The following is a 23387-nucleotide window of genomic DNA, read 5'->3' on the forward strand; positions in this document are numbered from 1 at the left end:
GTATCCTAGAGCCTGCATTCCAGTGGTAATGAGCTGGTATTTCTCAACTTTCCGTGAGTTTTTTCAATTCCTTCTCCACATCTTCCACAAAAGCTGGGAAATTCTGATCCATGAGACATAAGCGAATGAAGGGCCCCAGCTCTTGTGCGCGCCACGCTGAATGCCGATACCCAAGGGGGGGCTCAAACTTCTGTTTCAGCACAGACTGCGAAAGTCAAAACCCAAAGGTGTTGCGCTAAGCTCGTGCAACGTTACCTTTTACGTCCGGTTTTTGTAACAATGCAGCTACATCAAAGTTTTCCTTCGGTATTTAATAACGATGTATCTGCCTTGTTGTTACGCTGTTTGACTACTTTCAATCAGACATGATTTCGGTATGTACTCTTTTCTCCAATACCTAGCTTCGATTCCAATATAGCTTTTATGCAACTTTGAATTCCTTAGCAATTATTTAAATCAGAAATGCCAACTTCCTGGGTAGCACGGCTTCCTCGGGAATATCCATTCTGGGTAAGAGAAGAGGATCCTGCATGAGGCGTACGTACTGCCACTGCAGTTGTGTACGGATAACCAAGTATGTGGTTCTAAGCTCTTAACTATGGGTTTTTTTAAAGAGTTAAATCACCCTTTTCATGCCTCTCTAACGCCATCCCCCAGCTTTTTCCCTTGGCGGTGGGCGAGCTAGGTGCATCGCATCACGCTTCAGTGTAAAACTAGCATTGTGGAATGTGGAAGATGCACATCATGCGCTGAGGGCGAGGAAGCCCTGACCGCCTCCCAGCATCCATAGGCAATGCCGCGCTCATCCATTAGATGTGCTGGAGAAATGCACAAGTCTAACGGACCGGTAGGTTATCGGGCAACTCCTGAGCGCTTTCCGCGCTGCTGTTCCTGTGATGACAAGCCGAAGCAGCTCGACTAAAACTTTCTTGTGGCGGGCTGCCAGCTTCCCTGCTGGATGTAAGCCACGTTAAAGAAAGAGCAACTTCACAGTTCAAAGGCCCTACTGCAGCCAGGGCTGCTGCTCGTTGTAAACCACGTTATTCATAGTGTGTGTTAATGACCGAGTGTGTGTACCAAAATTTTTCCATCGTTAGGGCTGCAAATGTTCTATAGACCTCGCCACCCACTCAGCTTTTAACTTTCTTTACCCGTCTGTGCTGAAGTCATTAAAGCTGCAGCATCAGTTATGGATGCTTTTTGGATACTCCGCATGGGAGAGCAAAGAAAATCACAAGTGCTACTTTCATGATGAGGTAGGTATGATGTGCAGAGGCGATCCAAGGTGAATGGCGTTATTACAGGGGGAACGCCTAATGCTAGTTAGTCTGTATCTGGCTTTAAAAAACCTCAAATGCCTAGATTGGCTTTTTTTTTTTTTCATGTGCTGATATGAGAGGCTCGAGTTAAACCAAGCCTATCCACCTGGGAAAGGCAGAACTGCTGTTCAGTTCAGTCAGGCCCCAGCTACTGCTGCTTGAACCTGAAACAGTGCAAAACAACTGGCAGATGGACCAGGCACGCAGACAGCTGGAGCATAGCTGTGTTTGACTGGGGGGGGGGATCCCAACCCTTAATATTTTTGCTAATCTTATTGTTGGTTTACATTGCAGTATTGCTCTTTTCCTGGGTCGTGCCATAGTCTTGACTGGAGAAAAATATCATTAAACACAAATTGAAGATGACTGAATATCTTTAAAAAAAAAAAAACAACACAAACAAAAAACAATAAAAACCTGAAAGAAAATGCTTAACACCAGGGCTTCTGCTAGCTTCCTGAAGAGGTGGAAATGGAGAAATTTAACTCCAGAGTGTGCCAGAGCACCAGCTGAAAGGGTGTGTTTCTGAAGTTCAAGTGGGGAAAAGCAGTTCAGCTGTGATCAAACTTTGTATGGCAAGCCTGTGGGCCAGGGCATGGGAGATCCCAGGGCTGAGCACAGTTGCGTTAGGCTGACTAAGAAGAGGGGAAAGTAGAGGAAGATGTAGGAAAGAAACTACTACAGCAAGGAGTCTTCTTGTGCCGAGGAATTTGTTAGTTAGTCATTTGAGCGAGAGATGGATGAATGTGTACAGCAAATACAGGCCTCGCTAGCAGACAGCTTTGTTGGAAGCAGGTATCATGTTCCCATCCTGTACAGGGACCACAGAACAGCAGTTTTTAGAAGCTAAGTTGTTCTTTACAATGTTGGTGCTAATTTACACTTCCTAGTATTGCCTCTTAAAGAGAGATTGGTCATTAAAAACACAGTTGCGAAAGGTAAACTGCCTTGTTTGATCACTCACTTGTTGATGCGCTCTTGCTGCATTGTACAAGCCAGTAACGAAACTGTTGGGAATGAAACCACAGGGTGGGTAACACTGAGATGAGCGTACAGGGAACTCTGCTTTCTGAAAATAGAGGTGTTTAAAAGGCTTTTTTGGGTTTAAGAGAGGACAGATTTGTAATAGGGAGCATAGTTGTCATCCCTTAAACCACTGACGTGAAGAAACAGTGACTGGATCATCCTATCAATACAGAAAAAGGGTAAGGAAGACCCATAGAAGCAACTGCACAAAAACAGAGGCTGGAGAGAGTTTTCTCCTCAATCATCTGATTCTGTACTGTCCCAAATTCACACAGTAAACAAGCAACAGTTAACTTCCAGTTATTTTTAAGCATGGCTTTACCCTGGACTTCTCAGTGAAGCTGTCAATTGAATTATGGGATCTTTTGTTGTGGGTCAAGGATGATTGGTATTTTCAGACTTAAGCTATGACTGCAGAGGTCATTTCTGCAGAGTCAAGGAGTGATGAAGCCATTTATTTGGATGTGACCTCTGGGTATTTGTCTGCTCTCGGTGGGGTGGTTTGTTCTTATACAAATGGGGTAATTACACCATGAAATACCTGGGTTGGCAGCTTACTTCCTAGCTCCAGATCGTTACACAAGATCCTGCGTTTTTGTTGGTGTAGATGATGGCATCCTGATGTTGGTGAAGACATTAGCCAGATGTTGACAGCACATGAGAGAGCTTGCGCTCTCTCCATACCCAAGCAATTCAGTTACAGGATCTAAATATTTTATTTTTTTTTACCTGTGCTAGCTGTGCTACAGATCTTCTTTCTCCAAGGCAGGAATCTGGTAGAGGCTCATCTGGCTAGAAAATACCAAATGCAAATAAGGGCTTGTTACCAAGCAGAGTGTGAGTATGTGCAAGAAGGGAAGTAGTTCCATTTTTAGAGATAACGGAAAGAGAATGTGCTCAGCTACCTTATGCAGTAAAAAGGCATCTTTTTATGGAACCTGAATGCACATCTGCTCAAGTCTTGAAAAATGAAAGACATGAAATAATGGGCCTGTAGTTAAACTGTCATGTCTAAACTAAGATTACTTCCAGTAAGTAGTTTAAAAGTTACTTTAAAAAAAATGCTGTGTGTGAATGCTCACCAGGAGCATGCTTTTTTTCCTTCCCGCGGGTCACATCACAGAAAAGATGGCTTAAGTTGTCAATTCTATTTTCTGAGCAAGGTTTTCAGTCTTAACTTCTGGAGAAGGAGCATCATTAATACCAATAGTATGTCTGTTGGTGTTCAATAGCATTCTGCCATGAAATTCTTTACCTTTCATTCTTTGCTTTAGCTTATCAGGAAATGAGCAGAGCCCAAAGTGTAGGTAATCTGCTTAAAGAGCAAACAATAAATCTTGAATATCAGCTGTTGAAGGTCTCCCATATGCCTTCCTGGAAATGGTGTGAGTCAAATTAGCAATATATTTTTTTCCCCGCACTTTCTCTACCAAATATGATTCCGCTGTCCAGTAGAGTAGGACCTTCCTAGATTGTATCATGAAAATGATGTAGCTGAAAGCTTTGCCATTCCTTTTTCAGGGCTCAGTCTTGGTCCTGATATTTTTATCATCTACCCCAGAGCTATCCTGGCCAAGTTAGTTGCAGGGATGCTTTTTAGAGCTGGTAAATGCGATCCTCTGGATACCCAAGAGAGCATATATTTAAGAATTAGTCACCCTCAGAAATACTATCTGCCTTTGCCTTTTCAAATTACCTTACGTCTTTGTCTTGGAGAGGGGAAAGATTCTGTTCCTACCTGAAATCACTTTTAAATGTGTCAGGTTAAGCTCAAATTGATACAATTGCTATATTTACCATTACTAACGCTGCAAAACAGGAGTAGGTAGATACAAAAAGGAGAACACAATTCATGGTTACTTAAATGGCTCTGATCATTTTTCTTACCCTGTATAATTTATTTGAAATTCTGCCAGGTGGTTCCCAGCAGTCTTAGCTGAAAACCACACTAATGAAATTGTAGACGTGGTTTTTTGGTAACTATTCAGCTCTCATCCTCTGCCCCCTGTTCTTGTTTATTAACCTCAGCAGAAAGCATCTAGGTCTTCCACCAAACCGTACCACCATCTGACTGGGAATTGGTAAATAACGCTTGGCTGTAGCCTTTGCTGCCATTTCTTTTACTGGTTAGTAACTTCCTATGTTTGCCTGAGCCCTGCATAAATTGTTCTCTTCGTTTCCAGGGTCCCTAGCTAAGGAGAAGTTGAAACCCCAGAGCAAAGCTTTTTCCACCTATAAATCTCATACCATATGCTTGCTAATATTCTTCCTACGATAACAGGAAATGTGTATATTAATCTCTGTTATTAGTGACTTTCTGGAGGCCAAAACAAAGGCACCTGATTGCTCTGAGGTATATTACGATAAGCTTGAGGGGTTTGAGCACTGTTCTGTTAACTTTTTTTCCAGGCACACTAAGAAAATAGGAAGACGATCGCCAGCTTCAGCAGCTGACTTCCTGAATAACTCTAGCCCTGTTCACTAACTAGGTTTGCCTGCATGTAAACTGAATTTTGCGTTTCCCAAATCGTATTTCATATAGATGGTCTCATACTTGCAAAAACCTCTCTTCAGAAGTAAAATTTGTCATTTACAGATCTAACACTAATAGCTGATTATTTTTCTGTCTTTATGTTCTTGCGTACTTACTGTATGTAGTACTGATGCATTTTGTTCAGTATCCTTCACTTGATTTTCACCATTAGCCAGCTGATCGAGACTGTGATAGAGCTGCTGGCTTCGTTCATCAGTTACTTGAACTGGGAGGTACTCTGCAAGTTTCTGAACGCAATTGCAGCAGTGTTCCAGCATCTGTTCCTTTGAATCTCCACCAAACTGAACACGAAACATGCGGCATTCGTTCTGCTCAAAAACCAAAGGGGAATTAAATTAACTGTGAACCCCCTCAAACTATTTTGATTTAATTAAATTCCTATTTGTTATAGTTGGGAAAAAGGCGATAAATTGTTGGATCACTGCACCAACTTAAATACATACAAACAAGTTTTCCCTGCTGTATCTTCATTTATCCCAGCAGCTAAACCAGAAGTCTATGATTCCCAGTTTGAAAATCAGTTTAAAAAAAACAAGAAAATGGTAAGTGAGCAGGGCCACTTGTCAACTAAGTAAAGGTCCAGCCAAGTGAAGAAACCTTGCCACGACGACAGAGTTTTTACAAGTATAGCAGGGAAATTAAGTTCTTATTGTTGCTGCAAGTAGTATTCTATGAGGATATGCCAACTCTGAGCAGTTATTTGTGACAAAAAGTGAAATGACTAAGCAGAAGTTAACTTTGGAATCTAAACTAAAAGTTCTGGGAACCGTATGTTCCATTTAGGATTTACGTTACTCTCTGCATCAAACCCAGCCTTCCCTACCTACCCGGTGTGCCTGTGCGTAGCTGAACATACAAATTCAGTTGGGCACGCCAACTGAATGCTGCTGTAACGCCCTTACACGGTGTGGCTGGTTTCCTGAATTTTTTTGAAATATTTTTGAAGATTAGCACGGAAGCTATATACACTGACAGCATTTAAGGAATCACTTCAGCTACAATTTAGGATATAAAGTAGAGAAGCTGTATGATAGGACCACTGCAGTGCCACTAAATCCAGTTTAAGTCATGTGAATTTATGGTAAGTAAACATTTAGATGCACCAAATTCATTTAAGACTATGTTCATATTTCTCCTTTCCTGAACTGTCCCTCAGAGGTCTGTTCAAGCCTCAAAGTGATTGTAATGTTGATTTTGTTTCTTGTGAGATGCAGCAGAATCCCTTAACATTGTGCTGGGGAACTGGTTCTATTAACTGTAAAGGAAACCGATGATCTACTGATTCATCAGAACTAATTACTGCAACAGCTCGATAGTCATCTTCAGTGATACTCCATGTTTTATAAGAATCTGACAAAAATCAGAGCGCAAAGGTGTTTTGGTTTCAGGCCAGCATAACCCATGAATTTAAAACAGTTTAAGATACTTATTTATGCAGTTCCTAGTGCCACAATTAGACTAGGCTTATTCTGAAACAAGATGAGTCCTTATATTTAAGCAATGTTTATTATGCCTCACATCTGCTTTTATCTTGCAATTAGCAAGGCATTCTCCCCTCTGCAAACGATATTGTTTGAACATCCTATAAAGAAATACTTATGCGTCTTTCATAAAAGAGATCAGACAGAAGATCGAAATACAACTAAACGGCCTTTTTTACAGTTTTCAGCTATTCTGGATATTGCTATTATCTGCAATTACAACAGCCCAGTCTGTACCAGAACTCCTGTCAGGGGAGAATGCCAGAACATCTCAGAATACTTGAGATGTTTTTATGCCTTAATAGTTCTGTGAACGGGGCAAAATGTTAAAACTGATCTCTAGCAGCTACTGAACAGGGGGCTCATGATCTTTTTCCAGAATTCCTGTTTCTAACTTAGAGATGAATTCTCTTGTCAAGTAGAGAGAGTTAAACTAGAGGCAGCTGTTTCTCCTGAAACAATAAAGCCTAGAAACTATCAGGGGAGAAGGAAGAGCTCTCCTCATTTCGAAACAGGCTTTGTTTCTGAAAAAGCTGGTGAGTGCTCAGTGTAGATGAATAAGAAACTTCTCAGAGTTCATCTAAGAACCAAGAAAACCAAGATTTATACGTAAGTTGGTAAGAAGCAAGTGCTGTTTAATTATTTAAAGGCTAACCAACTACTTTCCATGAGATCTGAGGGGAAGACCAGAAACCTAGGTCCCTTTCATTGCCTTGAATACCAAATGCCTGAGTTGCCAGCCTGCCACTACTGTGCCAGGTGTCAGGGGCCACAAAATGGCTAAATAATGGTTTGTTAGTTCGTTTGCCAAAGTGAAGTAGGACTCATAGGTAGCATGCTTCTGTACAAGAGAATCGCTTCATCCTTTTAATTGTTAATCTAAAATAAATACTGGTCTAGCTGTTTTAGTAGCTTAACTCTCAGAAAGCAGTCTAAAAGACCTGAATATTAGCAGTTACAAAAGACATTAAGATGATTCAATCCATTGTTGTTTTAATATCTAGAGTAAAAAAAAAAAATCTTTTTATTTATATAGGCAATTTACAGTATCTCAGAACTTCTGGTTTAATTTACCCAGTATTAAGAAATCTTATACAGAACTGTGCTAGCTACTAGAAATATTAAAAGCAACGCAACCTACCTTTGACTGTGCACGAAGCAGCAGGCAGTCTGCTCTTCTTACTATCTTCAACCAGTTGTGGGAATCAATTAATGAAAAGCCTTCCTGAAATAAAGCAGAACACAAGCTACTGGCACAGCAAACATGCAATGCTCAGAAGTACACACTTAAGTTATGTGACGGAATTTAATCTCTAATGAAGATTAGTCACCTGCATACGCGCAACTTCTGTATCTGTCAAACAGTTGCCAATATGTAATTTTTACCACACCAGGAATTAAATCTGAATCTGTAGCTCCAGTAACAATGCTATGTCAAGGTACATTCTAATTTCCACATGTATTTTACATTTATATTTGTGCATGTTAGGAAAGTGTCCATGAAATGCATAATAAAACAGCTGCAACAGAGAGCTTTAAATTCTTCTGCATCCCATGAAGTTGCCCGAGAGGGCAGCAGAGGGCAGGCAAACCTGAAGAATGGGATAGCAGTTGGTTTATCTAAGGCCCAGAGAGGCATTTTCTCCACATGGAATTCAGGTAAACAAGAAGCAGATTTGATAACTTGATAAAGATGGTTTTATACTCCAGTTGCACTAACTGTCAGTCTCTTCAAACAAGACAGACTGCTCAGCATTCTGTAAAAATACCCCCAGGAAGCTGAAAACGTCATATAAAAATTGCAAGGCAATGGACTGTGTCTCCCAAGATACTCCACATAGTCATTAGTTACCAAAGTTGGGGGAGGGGGGGAACAACCAAACAAATGTAAGGGTAAGGGAGGGAGTTACCTACCTGTTATATCTGAACTCATAACACTTTTAATGACCATGAATTTTCACACAGGCTGCTTTTCATAGGTGTCCTAAGGGTCAAGAACCGCAAGTCATGTCCATCCTGGACCAACAGCAGTGTGTTTTTGCCAGAGTTACCATCTATCTTACGCAGGTCCAGGCTGGGAAACCATCTGCCATTCTATTTGGGTATAAGAAGTCACCTCAGTAAGATACTGCTCTTTTAATGTGCTGGCACTGGCTTTATAGTCTCATGCAGCAATTGCATGTAGATTTTTAACTGAACTTTTACGAGAGGAATGTCTAGCAAGCATTGAATTGTTGAACCAAAGGCAAACTGGATCACAAGACACACAGCTGATCAGACACCTGCTATGATAGACTCAAGAATGTAAGATGGCATGCAAGTGTCATTCCCAAAAGATTTGGGGTCAGAGGGAGAAAAGAATTTCCCTCTGTACTGTAAAAACAGGTGCTGACAGCAGGTAAGATGGGCCAGTCACTTGCAGCATGTATGTTTGCAGAGTGCACTCAAAATGCCTCCAGGGTAGGACTTGCTAAGGTGTGAAAGGCCTCAAGGTCAAAAGAATAGGAAGACCTCACTTTGTGACCGATGGGAAGTACCAAGCTATCCTCTACTCTTAGAGGAATTAGTAAGGGAATCTGGATCCTAAGAGGGACAAACTGCAAATGAGAAAAAAGAGCATCTTATCTGGTAAGTCGGTGTTCTCCGGCCATACTACATGATGCAATTAGACTGCTGAAGCAGTGGAGCAGGAGGCTGTGTCCAGCACCCTGAGGGCACCCTCCTTCCACATACAGACAAAATCCTTTCTGATGTCAAATAGTAGGAAGTCTCTGAAGAAGGTCAGTTTGTCATGTAGTCTGAATTTATGCCTGACACAGTAAAGGAAGCCTGTGAAATACCCTTACTCCTCTGTACACCTGGTATTTTAGCACCCCTGGCTTTGGGGGGGTGCAGTTTTAGCCTCTTTTGATAGACCTGCCTAATGAGAGCTTGGTATACCGATACTTGGGATGGCGGGGGGCAGGGAAAAGATACTGAGCAGAATGCCTGAGGAATGAAATGAGATTATTAGGCTAAGAAAAGAGCGCAGCACTGTTAGAACATTTCTAGAATAATCAGTAGCATTTCACATGTCATATTTTCAATTGCACTGCAGAATATATTACTTTGAAATTTGGCTAAGGACATTCATAGCTGTGCAGAGTTTGGCCCCAAGATACTGTTTAATGCTGAAAATGGAAAAGCATCAGCAAGTTTAGCTAGTGATTGTGCACAGCAGAAAGTTATGTCAAAAGTCAAGAATTTCAGTCATGCCAGCATCATGGAAATAGAGAGCAGCATCTGTCACAGGAAAAATCAGCATTAATTGTGCATGTGCATTGCAAAGAGGTCTTAGTACATGGCTGTACAAAATACAAAAATTCAGATTTGTTTTCTGCATGTGAGAAGTACGTTAGAGGAGACGTGGAGTGACATCCATCTATAATGTTTATCGGCTCGTGCTGTGCTCGTGCTGCCATAGTTGCTAGAAGGGATCTACTAAGGAAGCAAGCAAGGAAACCAGAACTGAAGTTAGAGGAGTAAGGTACAGCCTGCAGTCCGTTCAAGAAGGGAAACAACTGGCTGCAGAAAACATACACAGTGCAAAAGAGTTTGAGTGGGGCAGGGGATAGGCACTCAAGTCAGAACAGAGAGAAAGTCAGGATATGTAGACCTGGAATATATAAAGAAAAAAAAAACAAACACCTTTAAACTGTCCTTTCAGAAAGGGTATATTCTTGATGTTTATACAAATAATCTGAAAGTAAATCTGTTTGGAATGCAGTAGACCAAGTGCGTTTATATTTATTTCTGTGAAATAAACACAAACTAACATAGGGTGAATTTCATCTCAGCACAAGGACTTATTTCTCTCATTTAAAGCTGTAAATGCTGAACATCTTTTAACTTACTTATATTGAGGGGATTATCCATACCTTCTCAAGACACGTGGGCCAATTCAGAAGTGCTCACTCGGGCTAAGCAGCCAGGCTGAGTCCTGGACAACCAACCAGCCTAGGAAATTGTGTTGGAGTATGACGGCTGCTCATACTTCCATGCTTAGTGCTTCCTGCCATAGGGAATTTCTCCATTGCCACTTGGTCTTCCTCCGATTCCACTACCAAGCACCAAAATGCTGTTAGTGAAGCAATTCTAATATCCCCTTCTTTCACTCTGCCACTTTACCTTGTGGCCACTTACGCTTATTCTCTTTGTTTCAAATAGTTACTGTTTTTGATATGCACCAACTGTGTCTATTTAAATATAGCTGTTCCCATATTAAGTCTATTTTTATAGTGTTTTTCCTCTCACTGTAAGACATAGGTAGAACAGATGTTGTCTCCTTAAAATAACAACTGTTTTCAAAGAAATCATAAAAGGCAGCCAATGTTTAACTTTCCTACCAACTATTTTATTGATGCTTCCCAGGTTGTCATCCTTTTGTGTGTCCTGTTTCTGAGGTAAAGAATGCTGGAAAAAAACCAGCATTTGGAATTTTTATTTATATACTCCTAATTATTCAACTCCATACCAAAAATTTAATTAACTGAAATTTAATTTACTTCAAGTTTAATTAACTGAAGAACAAAGCAAAAGGTATTTCCTTTCCTTTTGCACCTTTGGTTGGCTGTACATTGCCAAGCAGAAACAAGTAACTAAGAATAGCTAAACCAAACAGGAAAACTCAGTGCAGTACTTGAGCAATACGACAGACCTGATTTGACACAAGCAAGCTACCTGAAAAGGAGAGGGAATGTTTTAGACAAACTCAGGTCTGCAGAACTACTCAGACTGAACTCCATCGTTAAATTCTTTACATCAGTAATTGTCATTAGAGTCAGGATCCTCTAGATTTTCCTCAGTTCTAAGCAGCAAATAAGCCCTATTTTGCACTATGTTAAGAAGGTCTATTCCGTTCCTCGTGGCTTTTCCATGTTAACTCAGCAGAGGTTTAATTTGAGGCTGCCTGAATTAAGACAAAATAAGATGATTCTTAACAATGACAATTCTCTCTTGTCAACAATGAAATAGTTATGAATCTGCATATAAAGTTAGGTAAGTGAATTCTGAGCAACAAGGAAGACCACAGTATATCTGTCCCTTGTTCCATCGCTCGAAGTCGAGAGGATCTCTGCCAACATCCAGGAGCTAGGCATGGGGTAAAAAGAGAAAAATAGTAGTTCCCTCCAAACTGCTGCCACCACACCGACAGAAATACAGAGAATAAAGCAGCTGTGGTCACTGTTCCCCTTGAGCAGGCACCATCCATACCTGCTTTGCATTCAGAGCTGGGTATTGCTGAGCAGTATTGGGCATGAGCAAAGGCAGATGGCAGTATAAGATTAATCAGGAATATAGACAAAAAGGCAACTTAGAACTGGGCAGGAACATAAGACCTCAAATGTTTACAATGTGAAGATATAAATGGCAGCACTTTTCTAAGTTGGATCATTAACCTTCAATCATGCATATACTCCTTACATCATCCTCCAGGATCATAATTGTAAGAATACTGTATTAAAGGAAAACAGTTTCGTACATCTCCGACAAAAATCTAAGTCTCTCAGAGGGAGGACCCTGAGAAGAATTAAGCTGAAGCAGAAAACAAAGCAAGACATTTCCCAAACATTCTGGAAGCAGGCAAGGCGTGACCACACCTTACGTGAGGCGGAGGAGCCAATAATGCCTGTCTAGCCTTACAGACATCTAGTCCGTCATTAATTGGGAAATACTTTTGTTCTGATTTTACATTTCAGCGTTCAAAAAGCTGCTGGATAATGAGGCCTATGATCTATGTTGGAAGGTATTGGATAGTATTTATGAATATTTTTATTATTGTATCATCCAGAAACCCTGTGGTGCTAAGCAACATATGAACACAGGAACAAATTATCTGTTTTATGTTTGATTGCAAGGCCTTTAGGCAACCCTATCTTAACTAAAAATTAATATATATTTAAGAAATGTTATTTATGTAACAGTTCAGCTATGCTGGCTTACATCACTTAGTTTGGATTTATGCATTCATGAGACAGATGTTTTCAAATGAAACTGAACTATGTGTAAACAATAGCTTAGGAAGGAAAACTTTCTTCTTGCCACAAACATTATATACCCTGCCCTTAAATTACAACCAATATTAAAAAAGACAAAAAAAAAAAAAACCACAGAATGCCACACACAAAGACATACATTCTCCAGTTTTGGCTGCCACTTACAATAGGTTCACAAAATGCAAATAAAACAGTTTGTTCTCAGAGTTCACAGTTCAGAATGAATGTATGCATCGTATAATGTAATGGATTAAGGAGTCTGCTGGGTATCCCACAGGCTGTGAATGTGCATTTGCAAGAAATGATGAGTTCAGCATGAGATCAAAGGAATTTTATTGTACTAATTAATATCCCACTGCATAGCTGCCAGAGTGGTCCTGTCTGATAACTGAAGCAAGATGGCAGAAGAGAAAAGCTAAAGGCCTCAGACAACATCCTGCTTGCACCATTCTCATTCAGGCTGGGCAGCACCGTGGTACACAATTCCCCAGAAAACAGAGCAATCTTCTACTTGCAAAGGCCATGCTCAGTTTCCAGGGAGGCACCTGTGAAAGTTCCTTAATCCAATCATTTCCCAAGGCAAGCTGGTAGCCTTGTCTGTGCCTTGTCTCTCCAAGGCACAATTGGGGAGCAAAACTAGCACAGTACCCCTCATGATGCCTTTTCAGGGCAAAAGAAGAGATTTGGGAAAGCACTTTTCCGGGGAAGGGTAAGGTGCTCTGCTGCTCTGAGCACCCCACCTGCAAGCTCGTGCAACAATGCACAAAACCAGTAGGGGTGGCTTCAACAACCTGCCATTTCCCCCAGATGGAGAGAGGCACTGCCCAGGTACTGTGTCATCCTATCCAGAACTCCACTCCATGGGTCTACTCACCACGCTAAGGATGTAAGGTACAGCGAGAAATCTTTTCAGAAATAATATTCACTATCTAGATTTTAAGTGTGATTTGTTAAGTTACAAATACCAACATTTTTTTGACCTCTAATATTCTAGGTACTATCATTACTTAACATTTATGCTGAAGAACATCTTGTTTATTCTTAAAAGTGACTAACTGGGAAACAAAGGAATGGTAGTATTATTTCCAGGTACCTACACAATGTGGTCAATACGTCTAGTAAAAGTCTGTAACAGAATAGAGATACTGTAGTTGAGAAGACTGTTATTAAGCATAATCTCAAGAGACAGTAAAAATAAGGATGTGACAACGGACAGTCTGCAAAAGCTTGTAAATTATGTTCAAGTATTATACTGAACAATAGAGGCAAAACTGAGATGCTTTCAGAAAAATAAGTAAGATTGGAAAACATGTTGTTCACAAGTGTTTACTTGAAACTTGACATATAGATTATAAAGCAAATGCTTGCATATATCTGAAAAATACTGATTTTTAACTCGTTGCCTTCCCAAAAGAGAATGTGAGTTGCCATTTTACACTTTTTAAATTAGAAAACTGCTTATTCTATAAAAAAATTGAAGTCTTCCTTTCATTAAGGACTGTAGAATAAAAATGTAATTTCAGCTTAAAGGTAGAAGTTGTGAAAATTAAACTTTGAACATAATTCCAATCAAATCTTCATTATTACCTTGTAACACACCTAGAAGTAGAAATTTTCCTTACTTGTATCTTTCTTCAACATCTGAGTAAGGCCAAATACATTAGTTTTTATTCCTGCGGTATAAAATAGCTGTCTTGAAAACCGAGTCGAGAGTAGGAGTGTCAGCGTGACCAAAAAAAAAAAAACCCCCAAACATAATAACTTGTAGCATGGGGGAAGCAGAAAGTTGTCCCTGCAAAAATTTCCAAGCTACACATCAGTATCCAAATGTGTATAGCATCGTTGGGAAGATAAAAGCACAGCAGAAACCATGTGCTGTATGTAACTTAGATCTTAGTGTAAGCATTAGCCGTCTCAAACAGATCTGCAGAATACAGAATAGGAAGTGGAAAGAGGTGAAAGGCAAAAAAACCCCAAGGCAGACAGACAGCAAGCTAACTGGAATAAGGCATAAAAGGATGTTAAGCTCTGCATTATCTTTTTGCATGCAAGTTTTTTTTACCCCCAATCTCTTAGAAGCCGGATCTTAAATCTTGCTATTAAGCTTGTTTGACTGTGGAAAAGAACACATCAGGGTTGAACTCATTAAACAGAGTGCTCTGTCTCTACAGAGGCAGGAAAGCAAAATGAAGAGCAAATACAGGACACCGCAGCCCCCCTCGAGACAACCATGCCCAGGGGATTCAGCAACTGATGAATGTCTTTTGCCGAAGTGCAAAGGAGCACGTGCTGCCAGGTGTCAGCTTTCTAGAAAGAGTTCCCCCAGATGGGTTCAAACTACAGCCCCCTTGAAGGAGTGAATAGCAAAGGTAAGCCCCTAACTCAGGACAAACCTTAACATTTCATAGTGAGAACCTGAAGGGTTGTTTTTTCTCCTAAACTACACTTTAGAACAGTGACACTTGACGAGGGACCTAGAGAGGTGAACCGGATGCTCATGGGTTTAGCTGGCTAAAGCTCTTCAGGGCAACTCATTAATAAGTCAAGTTAAGCAATTTCTTCTTTAATTCCTGATACAAAAGATGTATTTCCCTAGATCAATACCATACCTTAAACTCTAACTTCAGGGTAAATACATTCCATTAATAGACATCACTACTCTTTAAAAACTATTCTAATAGTTGGGTTTAGAAGAATTGAGGCAAGAGAAAAGTAAAGATCAAAACCCCTTTGAACTCTTTACTGCTGCCAATCACCAGTACATAATCATTATACAACAGGAATGTATCATTATATCAAACATAAATGGGGAAGCTAATGCAGAAAGGTATTCAGCTTGTCCAAAACAATCATGTCAACAACACATGTTGAAATAAACAAACTAAAATTGAAATCTTTGAACTATGATTGTGGCAGTGAATAAGTCCATAAAACTAAGATTCCTTCTACTCTTTCAAACAGCAATCATAGGACGTTTAATAAAAAGCCAACCTTCCTCTAGCTTTGCAATGTACTACCACTAAGCAGCATTAGCAACCTTCTCACTTCCCTAGGTTTCCATCAAATGTCCTCATTTATTGCACAGGGACCTTCGTCTACCCAAGGCACTGTTGTGAATATCATCTCAAAAATTTGGTGCATAAGTTTCAGGCACTGCAAAGGGAGCATCAAGAACATCAGAACATCTGCTGAATGCTTGCCTAATTAATGAGGTTAGAATCTACTGTATCCTAAGCACTGTTAGCATATTAGAAGTCACGAGGGGACCAGGAGGGCACTAAGGACATTTAGTCTACACTTTAAAAGATCAGGTCACAAATCAATTATTCTGGATTAATTTTATCCTATTAAATAAGTCCTCTTCACAATTTCAATTTGTTTAATTTGTAGGATATTAAGAATTGTAGCACCAGAATTAATTGCATTGAATAAAACACCAAAACATAATTTTCATGATGTGCTGATTCAAAGGAGGGAAAGGAATTAAGAGTTGTTGTAAACAGAACATGATGTATCTTGAGAGTATGGCCAGAAATTGACAGAGATGCTGTTGAGATATTCCTGTTAAAATTCCATTATCTACAGTATGCAAGAATGAGATTTTTCTACCGTAAAATATGCAGTCTGTTAGGCAACACTTGCAGCAAAAACAGGTCCTAAACATATGTTATGTAATTTAATTCCAAAGGAAGAACTTTGTTTAAAACAAACAAACCAAAACACCCTTTGATTTGCATTACACATTAAGGATTTTTATGTTCTACGCTCTGAAGTTCCATTTACCCTCCATTCGACTTGGCTGATCACAAGAAGTAGATTGTATTTTAAAAGGAAAGCAGTTGTTTCCTTGTTAAGATAGTTTCAAGTATGTCTCTGGCAGTGTCATTAAAAAAACGTTTTAAGTGATCTTGAACGCGTACCTATTCCCCAAAAGTTTACCCATTAAAATAAATAACTTGTTTTCTTTGAGCAACTGATGGAAACACTGAACATGTCCACAATTATCTGTTATAGTAGCATGGAAGTACTTTAATGACCGGTTCTGGAGCATTCTCAAATACTGTAATCAATTGTTTCAAACCTATGGCACCTTACCACACAGCAGTGTACGCAGCGTGAAGTATTTACTAATCTGCCTGGTTTAGGAATGCTGAGACTCAGTGCATACATTGTAGCATTCTTTTTGGCAAGAAAATAGTATTTCAACTTCCATTAGTGAAAAGACTGCTAGAAGGGAATTCATTAAATATTCTACTATTTTATTGCTCATGAAATTGATTCTGTAGTCTACCATATGTATTAAGAAACAAAAAATCACTTGTTAGGATATGTGAATATTTTATTACCATTTTATAAATGTTCTTCTTACAAATGGATCATAGTCATAGTCTCACTTGGCTCTAAATAGCTAGAATTCTTTAAGAAAAAGAAAAGTTTTCTTAACAATCCTTTAAGAAAAAAAAAAGGACTAAGAGAATACATAAATACATCCATTATAGAGAAAATGTTTTCATATCAAGTCAGGAACACTTGAATATTCTTCCTAGAATGGATCATGTTAATCCAACCATCAATGAAATAAAGATTTCTATACAACCTCAATTTTGTGCAAATGGAGTTGTAGTGAAAGTTGTATGTAGATGAAAGGTAGACACCAAAGAGGAGGATTCACTAAGTAAATAATTTACACAAAAGCTATCTCCTCTTGTTTTCACACTGACAGGAGAGTATGTTACAGAAAATAGTTTATGTATTTTAGTATTTCATAAATAATCACTTGACGTGAAAAAAGGTTGATGAAAGAATCACTAAGCAACACAACAAAATATGCCTTCATCCAAAAAAAGGTATTTGCAGGGCCCATGCTCACTAAGAGAGCAAATATTGGGAGCCATCACTAGCATTTTGGCCAACCGAGATTAGTTTAGCGGAAAACTAACTATGAAGCTGATCAGCACCAAGCTCAGGCAAGCATTAGTTCAGTTAACATCACTGTTCGCTGCAGAAGAATGAACAAAGAAAAGTTCTATGTGAAATCCAAAACAGCCGAAGTCTGCAAGTTCACACTTCTCAGTATGTGACTTTGATTTTTTGCTGGACTTTTTAAAAAGCATCCATCCACAGTATTATCAGCATAACACAGAGCTTGCTGGCAGCTAAAAAGGTTCATTTTGGCTTTTGTAAAATGTACACACCACTAAAGAACAGATGCACTCTAACTTTTGCCTTCCTAAAGAAAATAGAAGGTACAAACCAAGATAGTTTTCATCTATTAATGCACTGATTTTACTACATTCTATCCCAATTTTAAACCAGAAGAGATAAGAATATATCATACTACCATATTACCCATTTTAAAAGCATCCCATTAATAAGTTTTCTTTGTTACAGATGCTGGATGAAAACTTTTTTTTTTTAAACTATTACCTAGGATGATCATGTTAAAATTGTTGGGATGGAGCAAGGGTTCCTGCTCTATCATTACTGCCGCAGTCAAAAAAAAAAAGTTAGGAACATTCACCACTGAATGAATTCTTGGATTTAGTTAGCAGTTCAGTTCATTCTTGGATTACTGTTAGAGGGGAAAAAATCCCTTTATTATTCATCCACAGAAGTTTTAAAAAAATACAATAGTTATTCAAGTTGAGAAGGAAATGGTGTCCCTGTGACACAGATCCTGTGCCTCACTGTGTGCCTACACAGAGGTACAAGGTACAAAGCTAAGATAATTGTTATCCAGTTCCCTCAAAACCAGGAGCCTGTAGTACATCAAAAGATCTGAAGAGTAGGGATTAGAAGATGGATCAAAAGACTAGGCATCAACAACTTAAAGGATGCAGTTACTACACAGCAAGAAACAGTCTGCAAGTACCTCAGAGGGAATTTCAATGCAAGTGAGTAAGGCAGCACCTACATGTTGGAGAAGACCTTAGCAATAAAAAGGAAATACTCAGCAGTGCAGGCCCGCAAGCAGAAATGAACGTACACAGTGAAAACATGAGCTGAATCATTCCAACAATTGCAGCATTCTATCAAACTTGACACATTCCCTCCGGAGCAAACTTTCACATTATCTTCTGTGACAAAATGTCCATTATAATATACCCCCAGTGAGAGGATTCGGTCTGTGACAGATTCAAAAGAACTATATGTACTTAGTCATGCAAAGCCTGATTAAATATTGTGACAGGTTTCTGACAACTCCTGAGAGCTGGAGACTAGAGGGAGACAGAACCAGTGAGATTAACCATTTCTACAGTCTGATTATTTCTACAGCAATAACAAAGACTGCACAGTACTGCAACTTTTTTGTTATATTGCATCTCCATAAGGAGTTGGCAAAATTTCACCAGTGGCCTGTGCAGTTCTGGCTAGCTTTGAGTCTACTGCATTATAAGCTGCTCCTGCTGTCCAGATCCTGTTGTCAACAGGCCTTAGAAGACTTCTGTCCAAAGACCGTGGTGTAAACTGTCCTTGGACAATGATACGGAGTTTCTAGTGTCCCTGTCTGCTAATTGAAGAAAACCATTCAGAGATCCAGTAAAGGTCATGCTTACTTTGATATCAATGCTGTTATCAGCTACTGGCCAACAGTATCACTGCCTGTGCTGTCTTCTTCAGCACAATCCCTGTGCATCACCTTTCTGTTTGATGATACCGGCTGCTTTACTAAAGAAATTCCACAGACTGTTCTTCAAAGCCTGAAGGGATACCTGTAGATTGGGATTGTCCCAGGAAGAATAATTTTATCACTGCCTATCAGTCTTGCACAGTGTTGGGAAAAGCGACGCATTTCAGGGGGGGCACGTGCTTAAGGAACAGGCCTAAGCAGTAAAGCTAAGCCAGATGTGCTGGACCAAATCCCTTGTAAACAGGAAACCTAACATAGTTCTGAAGATGCCCGCCCATGTTCAGAATTAGCAGATTGGGTATTTGCTAGGTTTTTCAGTGAGTCAAGTATGTTTAAGAGGAACGGTGGGAGGACTGCAACTGCTCCAATCTCTGATAAATACACATAGGCATAGGGCATGTTGTACCAGTGCACTTCACGCTAGTTTAGTTTTGTATGCACAGAACACACCTGCAGCAGGATCCTAATTACACGTGCTCAAAGAAGTGCACCCAAAGGAATTGACAGTCAGGTTTTAAAATGCATACGACACCAGTTTTGTATACCTTTTCTCTAACAATAAAATGTTGTTGGTGGCATCCTTAAGGTTGGTATAGAAGCATTGCCAAAATAAATGTGGGGGGTTTTAAAAAAACAAAAACCAACATTTTTTTTCTTTTAAACTCTCAGTATTAGATCTCGGTCACATTTACCAAGCATGTCTGTTCCACCTCTATTCGGCCCTATTCTTAGGCTGTGATTGTTACTGCAATATCTTAGTGTCTCTTAGAAGCTGAAACAGACCCGATAGATCTCAGAAATGCCTCATCTGGCATTTCAAGCAAGGCAGCTGCCTGAAAGCTTCACTTAGCCACTAAACCCAAGAGCTGCAAGAAAGTGCTTTTCTCAGCCAAGTCTTTATAAAGCTTTTCTTATACTTCCCGCACTCATCCCTTACGACAGCAAACTTATCTGCCCGTTGTTACTTGCCAGATTCAGTCTTTGCCAGACCCAGTCTTTGAAGGGCTACAGCTTTGTCTGTGACTTTTTTGCTCTTTAGTGAGTTATTAAAACTTACTTTCAGTTAGCCTTTATTTGGTTATTTCAAGGACATTCTACACAGTAATGTAAGTCTACTAGTTACTAAACAGTGACAGCTGTCTGATTGGGATACTGAAAACAGGACCAGTCCCAGCGAGGTGCATTCTGCACTGATTCATTCCAAGCAGAATTTGACAAGAGATGGCAGCAAGTCTCATTTCAGTTGCGTTTCTTTTAACTACCTAGACTTTCAATTACTCCATCCCTTTTTCTTATTCAACACAACTGCTGAAATACTTTCCATCTTCCATTTTTACCTTGTCCAAGAACATTCAACTTCTCCTTACTAAATACGTGAGCCAAATACCATGTCTTGTATGAGGGGTATCCAGACTGACAGCTGACAGCTCTCTGTTAGCTCATTCATTACCTATTCAATACTCTTAACAGACTCACAGGCCAAAAAAAAAAAAAAAAAAAAAAAAAAAAATCAAGGACATCCTTGGTTCTCCCCCTGTACTTACAAGGTATTTCTGTAAGTTTAAGACCTTTTAAGAGGTACAGCAAAAACTAATTTATAAGCTCATACATATTTAAAGCTACAACATACTCTCTTATATATTCTGTATTAAAAAAAAAATAGTCTTTATTATCTTAATACTACAGCATCTTCCAGTGGCTTGTAATAGCTTTCTAATATATTTATCAGCCAGTTCCTACTTGATATCATGACTGAGTACCAGCGATGTGCACTGAACACACTTGATTTCATTCCACTTGCCAGCACAGGCCTTCTCTGTCATGAGTATCAAACCAACTGCTTCTAGATGGAGAGTTTCTGTTAACCTCTTTGGTGTCACTGTGAAATCTTTACAGTTTAGTAGCTGGTCATGCTTAAGTACAGGCTACAGGAAAATCAGCTGACACAACTTTGAAGTTGTTATTTTGTCTCCATGAATGTAAGTTGTATGTTAGATCACATTACCCAACATAGAAAAAAATACCCTTTGATAAACCAAATTATCAAAATCAAAATACTAACAGGTCATTGGCAAGAAACTGGCTGGATCATACAGCAAATCTTATAGGAAATTATAGTTATATTTTTATCTATTTCTTAACAGTGTATTTTCTCTGTTTTCTTAGGCAGAAGAATCATAAAAAACCCCACATATCTTTCAGCAGCAGCAGCATTTAGTTTTACATCTTAATCTAGATTTTTAGAACCACAGAAGAAACACTGTTCCTCAGTATGAAATAATGCATTTAGTATTATTCTGATAAATGTAGAGAGAAAGCAGCACATGACAATTTCCATGAGCAAAATAAAATTGGTGGTTTCCTTTCAGTGGGAGAGAACATGAAGCTGAGAAGGGAAACGAAGTTAATGCTGATGCTAACATGAATGGAGAAGTGTTCTTTATACATGAGAAACTTACCAGTACTGTTCGCCCTTGGGAAATAAAGAAATGGCCAGATACAACAATGGTAAGGATAAGATAGCCTGATTCTTCATTTGATTCAAAAACCTTTAAAAAGATAGACAAAATAAAAATCTAGCCCTGTAAGCACAGAATCTACATTTTCCATTTCTAGTGAAAATAAAAGGTTTCAAAGCTTGATGCTTGAAGTCAGGTGTATAATTTCCCTCTCAATAATGCAACTTGCCCTCTGCTCCCACAGACAGGAGGCACATTTAAGAATTTTTTACTAATTACAACTCCATATACAGATTTAACTACTTTAAATCGCCATCTGGACTCTTCCAACTTGATTTATAGTTTTTCATACCACAGGTCATTGCTGAAGATAGGAATAAAAAAAAAAAAAAAAAGTGGGCCGCTAACTATCATATCATCGATGTGTTTACATTAATAACTCATGAGGCAAAATCTCTCCCGATTCCTGCATTAGTTCTGGAGTTGCAAAAAGATACCTGCAAAGGCATACTGCTTTGTACACAGCGGCCTCCTAGACCCCACTGGAGCCAGTTACAGCAAAACCAAGCAGCCAGCCCCCACCCCAGCCTCGCCGCGCCCCGCCACCTTCCAAGAGGAGGTGTTTTGCCCTTCATCGTCGCCGTCCGTCGGGGGTAGGAAGCGGCCGTAGCGCTTCAAGGGCCACGTTGTGGCGCTGCTGAGGAGGGAGGTGTCGCCGGCGCCGCCCGGCGCAGAGGCCTGCCCCGGCTCGGAGCTGCGGCTCCCGCCCGCCACCGCCATCTCTGCACTGAGGGGAACGCGGTGCGCAACAGCGAGGAGCTTCGCGCCGGCGGCTCGCAAACAGGAGTTGAGCGGGAAGCAGGAGCCAATAGGAGGGAAGAGAGAGCGCGTGGGGGGACTTGTTCACCAATCAGCGGGCGACAGAGAAACGAGAGCCAATGAGGTAGCGCGCTCGGGCTCGCGCCCCTCGTTCTCTAGCGGTCGGTCGCGTGAGCCACGGTGCTGTCGCTCCGCACTCCTCAGCGGTGCTCCGTGCCGTGCCGTGCCGTTTGCTTTCGAGGGTGTTACTTCTCTGAGGGGAGCGTGGCTACTGCCTCCCCCCTCTCCCAACAGCCTCCGGGTGTACGGATGTGGCGGGACTGCCCGACGGCGCCGAGGGAGAGAAGCGCGGACCCCGGGGCACGCGCGTCCGCCATTTTGTGGGGGCTGAGGGAGTGCGCTCGGGGCTGCGCAGTGCGAAGGAGGCGGCGGTGTAGCCGCCCGCGGTCCGTTACTGCGTTCAGAGGAACGCCTGTGGAAGCCGGCCGCGATGTCAGCATGCCTCCTTCCTCAGGTGAAATACGTCCAAGTCCCTGTAGAAAAGTTGTCCTAAATTCTAAATTGCCTTTTCAGTTCTTGATGCAAGGTGCTGTGCTCGCTTCACATAACTTCAACAGCGCTGTTGTGGTACCTGTGGTACTCAATTTTAAGTGTGTGTTGCCTGTTGTTAGCCAGCCCAGGTTTGTACAGCTGGATTAATTTGAAATTGCACTTCTCTCCCTTCCCATTCTGCTTCCTTTCTGCTATTAGGTTGCTCCTAGAATTATGTAATACTACACTTTCTCTAGAAAAAGAGTGATGGTGAAATGACTCATAATAAGACTGCACTTAGGTATTCCATTTGTAGTACGTATCTTGGCCCATTAACAATGAAAACACATGCATTAGCCAGTCAAGGTCATTGAGGGGGCATGGAAGAGCCAGTTGCTATTCAGGAAGATGTGCATGAGAGTCTGCTGACCTGAACAGACTTAGGGATGCCAGTCACCACTAGTTAAACCCATCTGCATGCTCGTGGGTCCTATGCCAGTAGCTTTAATCCCAGTTCTGGGCATTGCCTACT

General features: G+C 40.4%; 1 protein-coding gene across 1 annotated transcript; it reads right to left on the minus strand.

Moving 5' to 3' along the window:
* Positions 1 to 43: 43 nt before the first annotated feature.
* Positions 44 to 22285, minus strand: REC114 (REC114 meiotic recombination protein). Its single transcript, XM_076348679.1, has 6 exons — positions 22112 to 22285; positions 21506 to 21595; positions 7522 to 7605; positions 4995 to 5207; positions 3075 to 3137; positions 44 to 205 (listed from the first exon to the last, which is right to left on the minus strand). Exons 1-6 carry the CDS (start codon positions 22283 to 22285, stop codon positions 44 to 46), a joined length of 786 nt encoding a protein of 261 aa, XP_076204794.1.
* Between the last annotated feature and the right edge of the window lie 1102 nt (positions 22286 to 23387).

Source organism: Aptenodytes patagonicus, chromosome 10 (genome assembly GCF_965638725.1).
Source record: "Aptenodytes patagonicus chromosome 10, bAptPat1.pri.cur, whole genome shotgun sequence".
Classification (NCBI taxonomy): domain Eukaryota; kingdom Metazoa; phylum Chordata; class Aves; order Sphenisciformes; family Spheniscidae; genus Aptenodytes; species Aptenodytes patagonicus.

What these genes read in the sequence shown, in the direction of transcription:
- REC114 (XM_076348679.1), bottom strand. Translation starts at nt 22,285, where the DNA reads ATGGCGGTGGCGGGCGGGAGCCGCAGCTCCGAGCCGGGGCAGGCCTCT. An exon ending in CCCAAGGGCGAACAGTACTG is followed by an intron (nt 7,606 to 21,505) that starts GTAAGTTTCTCA and finishes GCTTTATTTCAG; the next exon opens with GAAGGCTTTTCATTAATTGA. An exon ending in CTGTAGCACAGCTAGCACAG is followed by an intron (nt 206 to 3,074) that starts GTAAAAAAAAAT and finishes TGACTTTCGCAG; the next exon opens with TCTGTGCTGAAACAGAAGTT.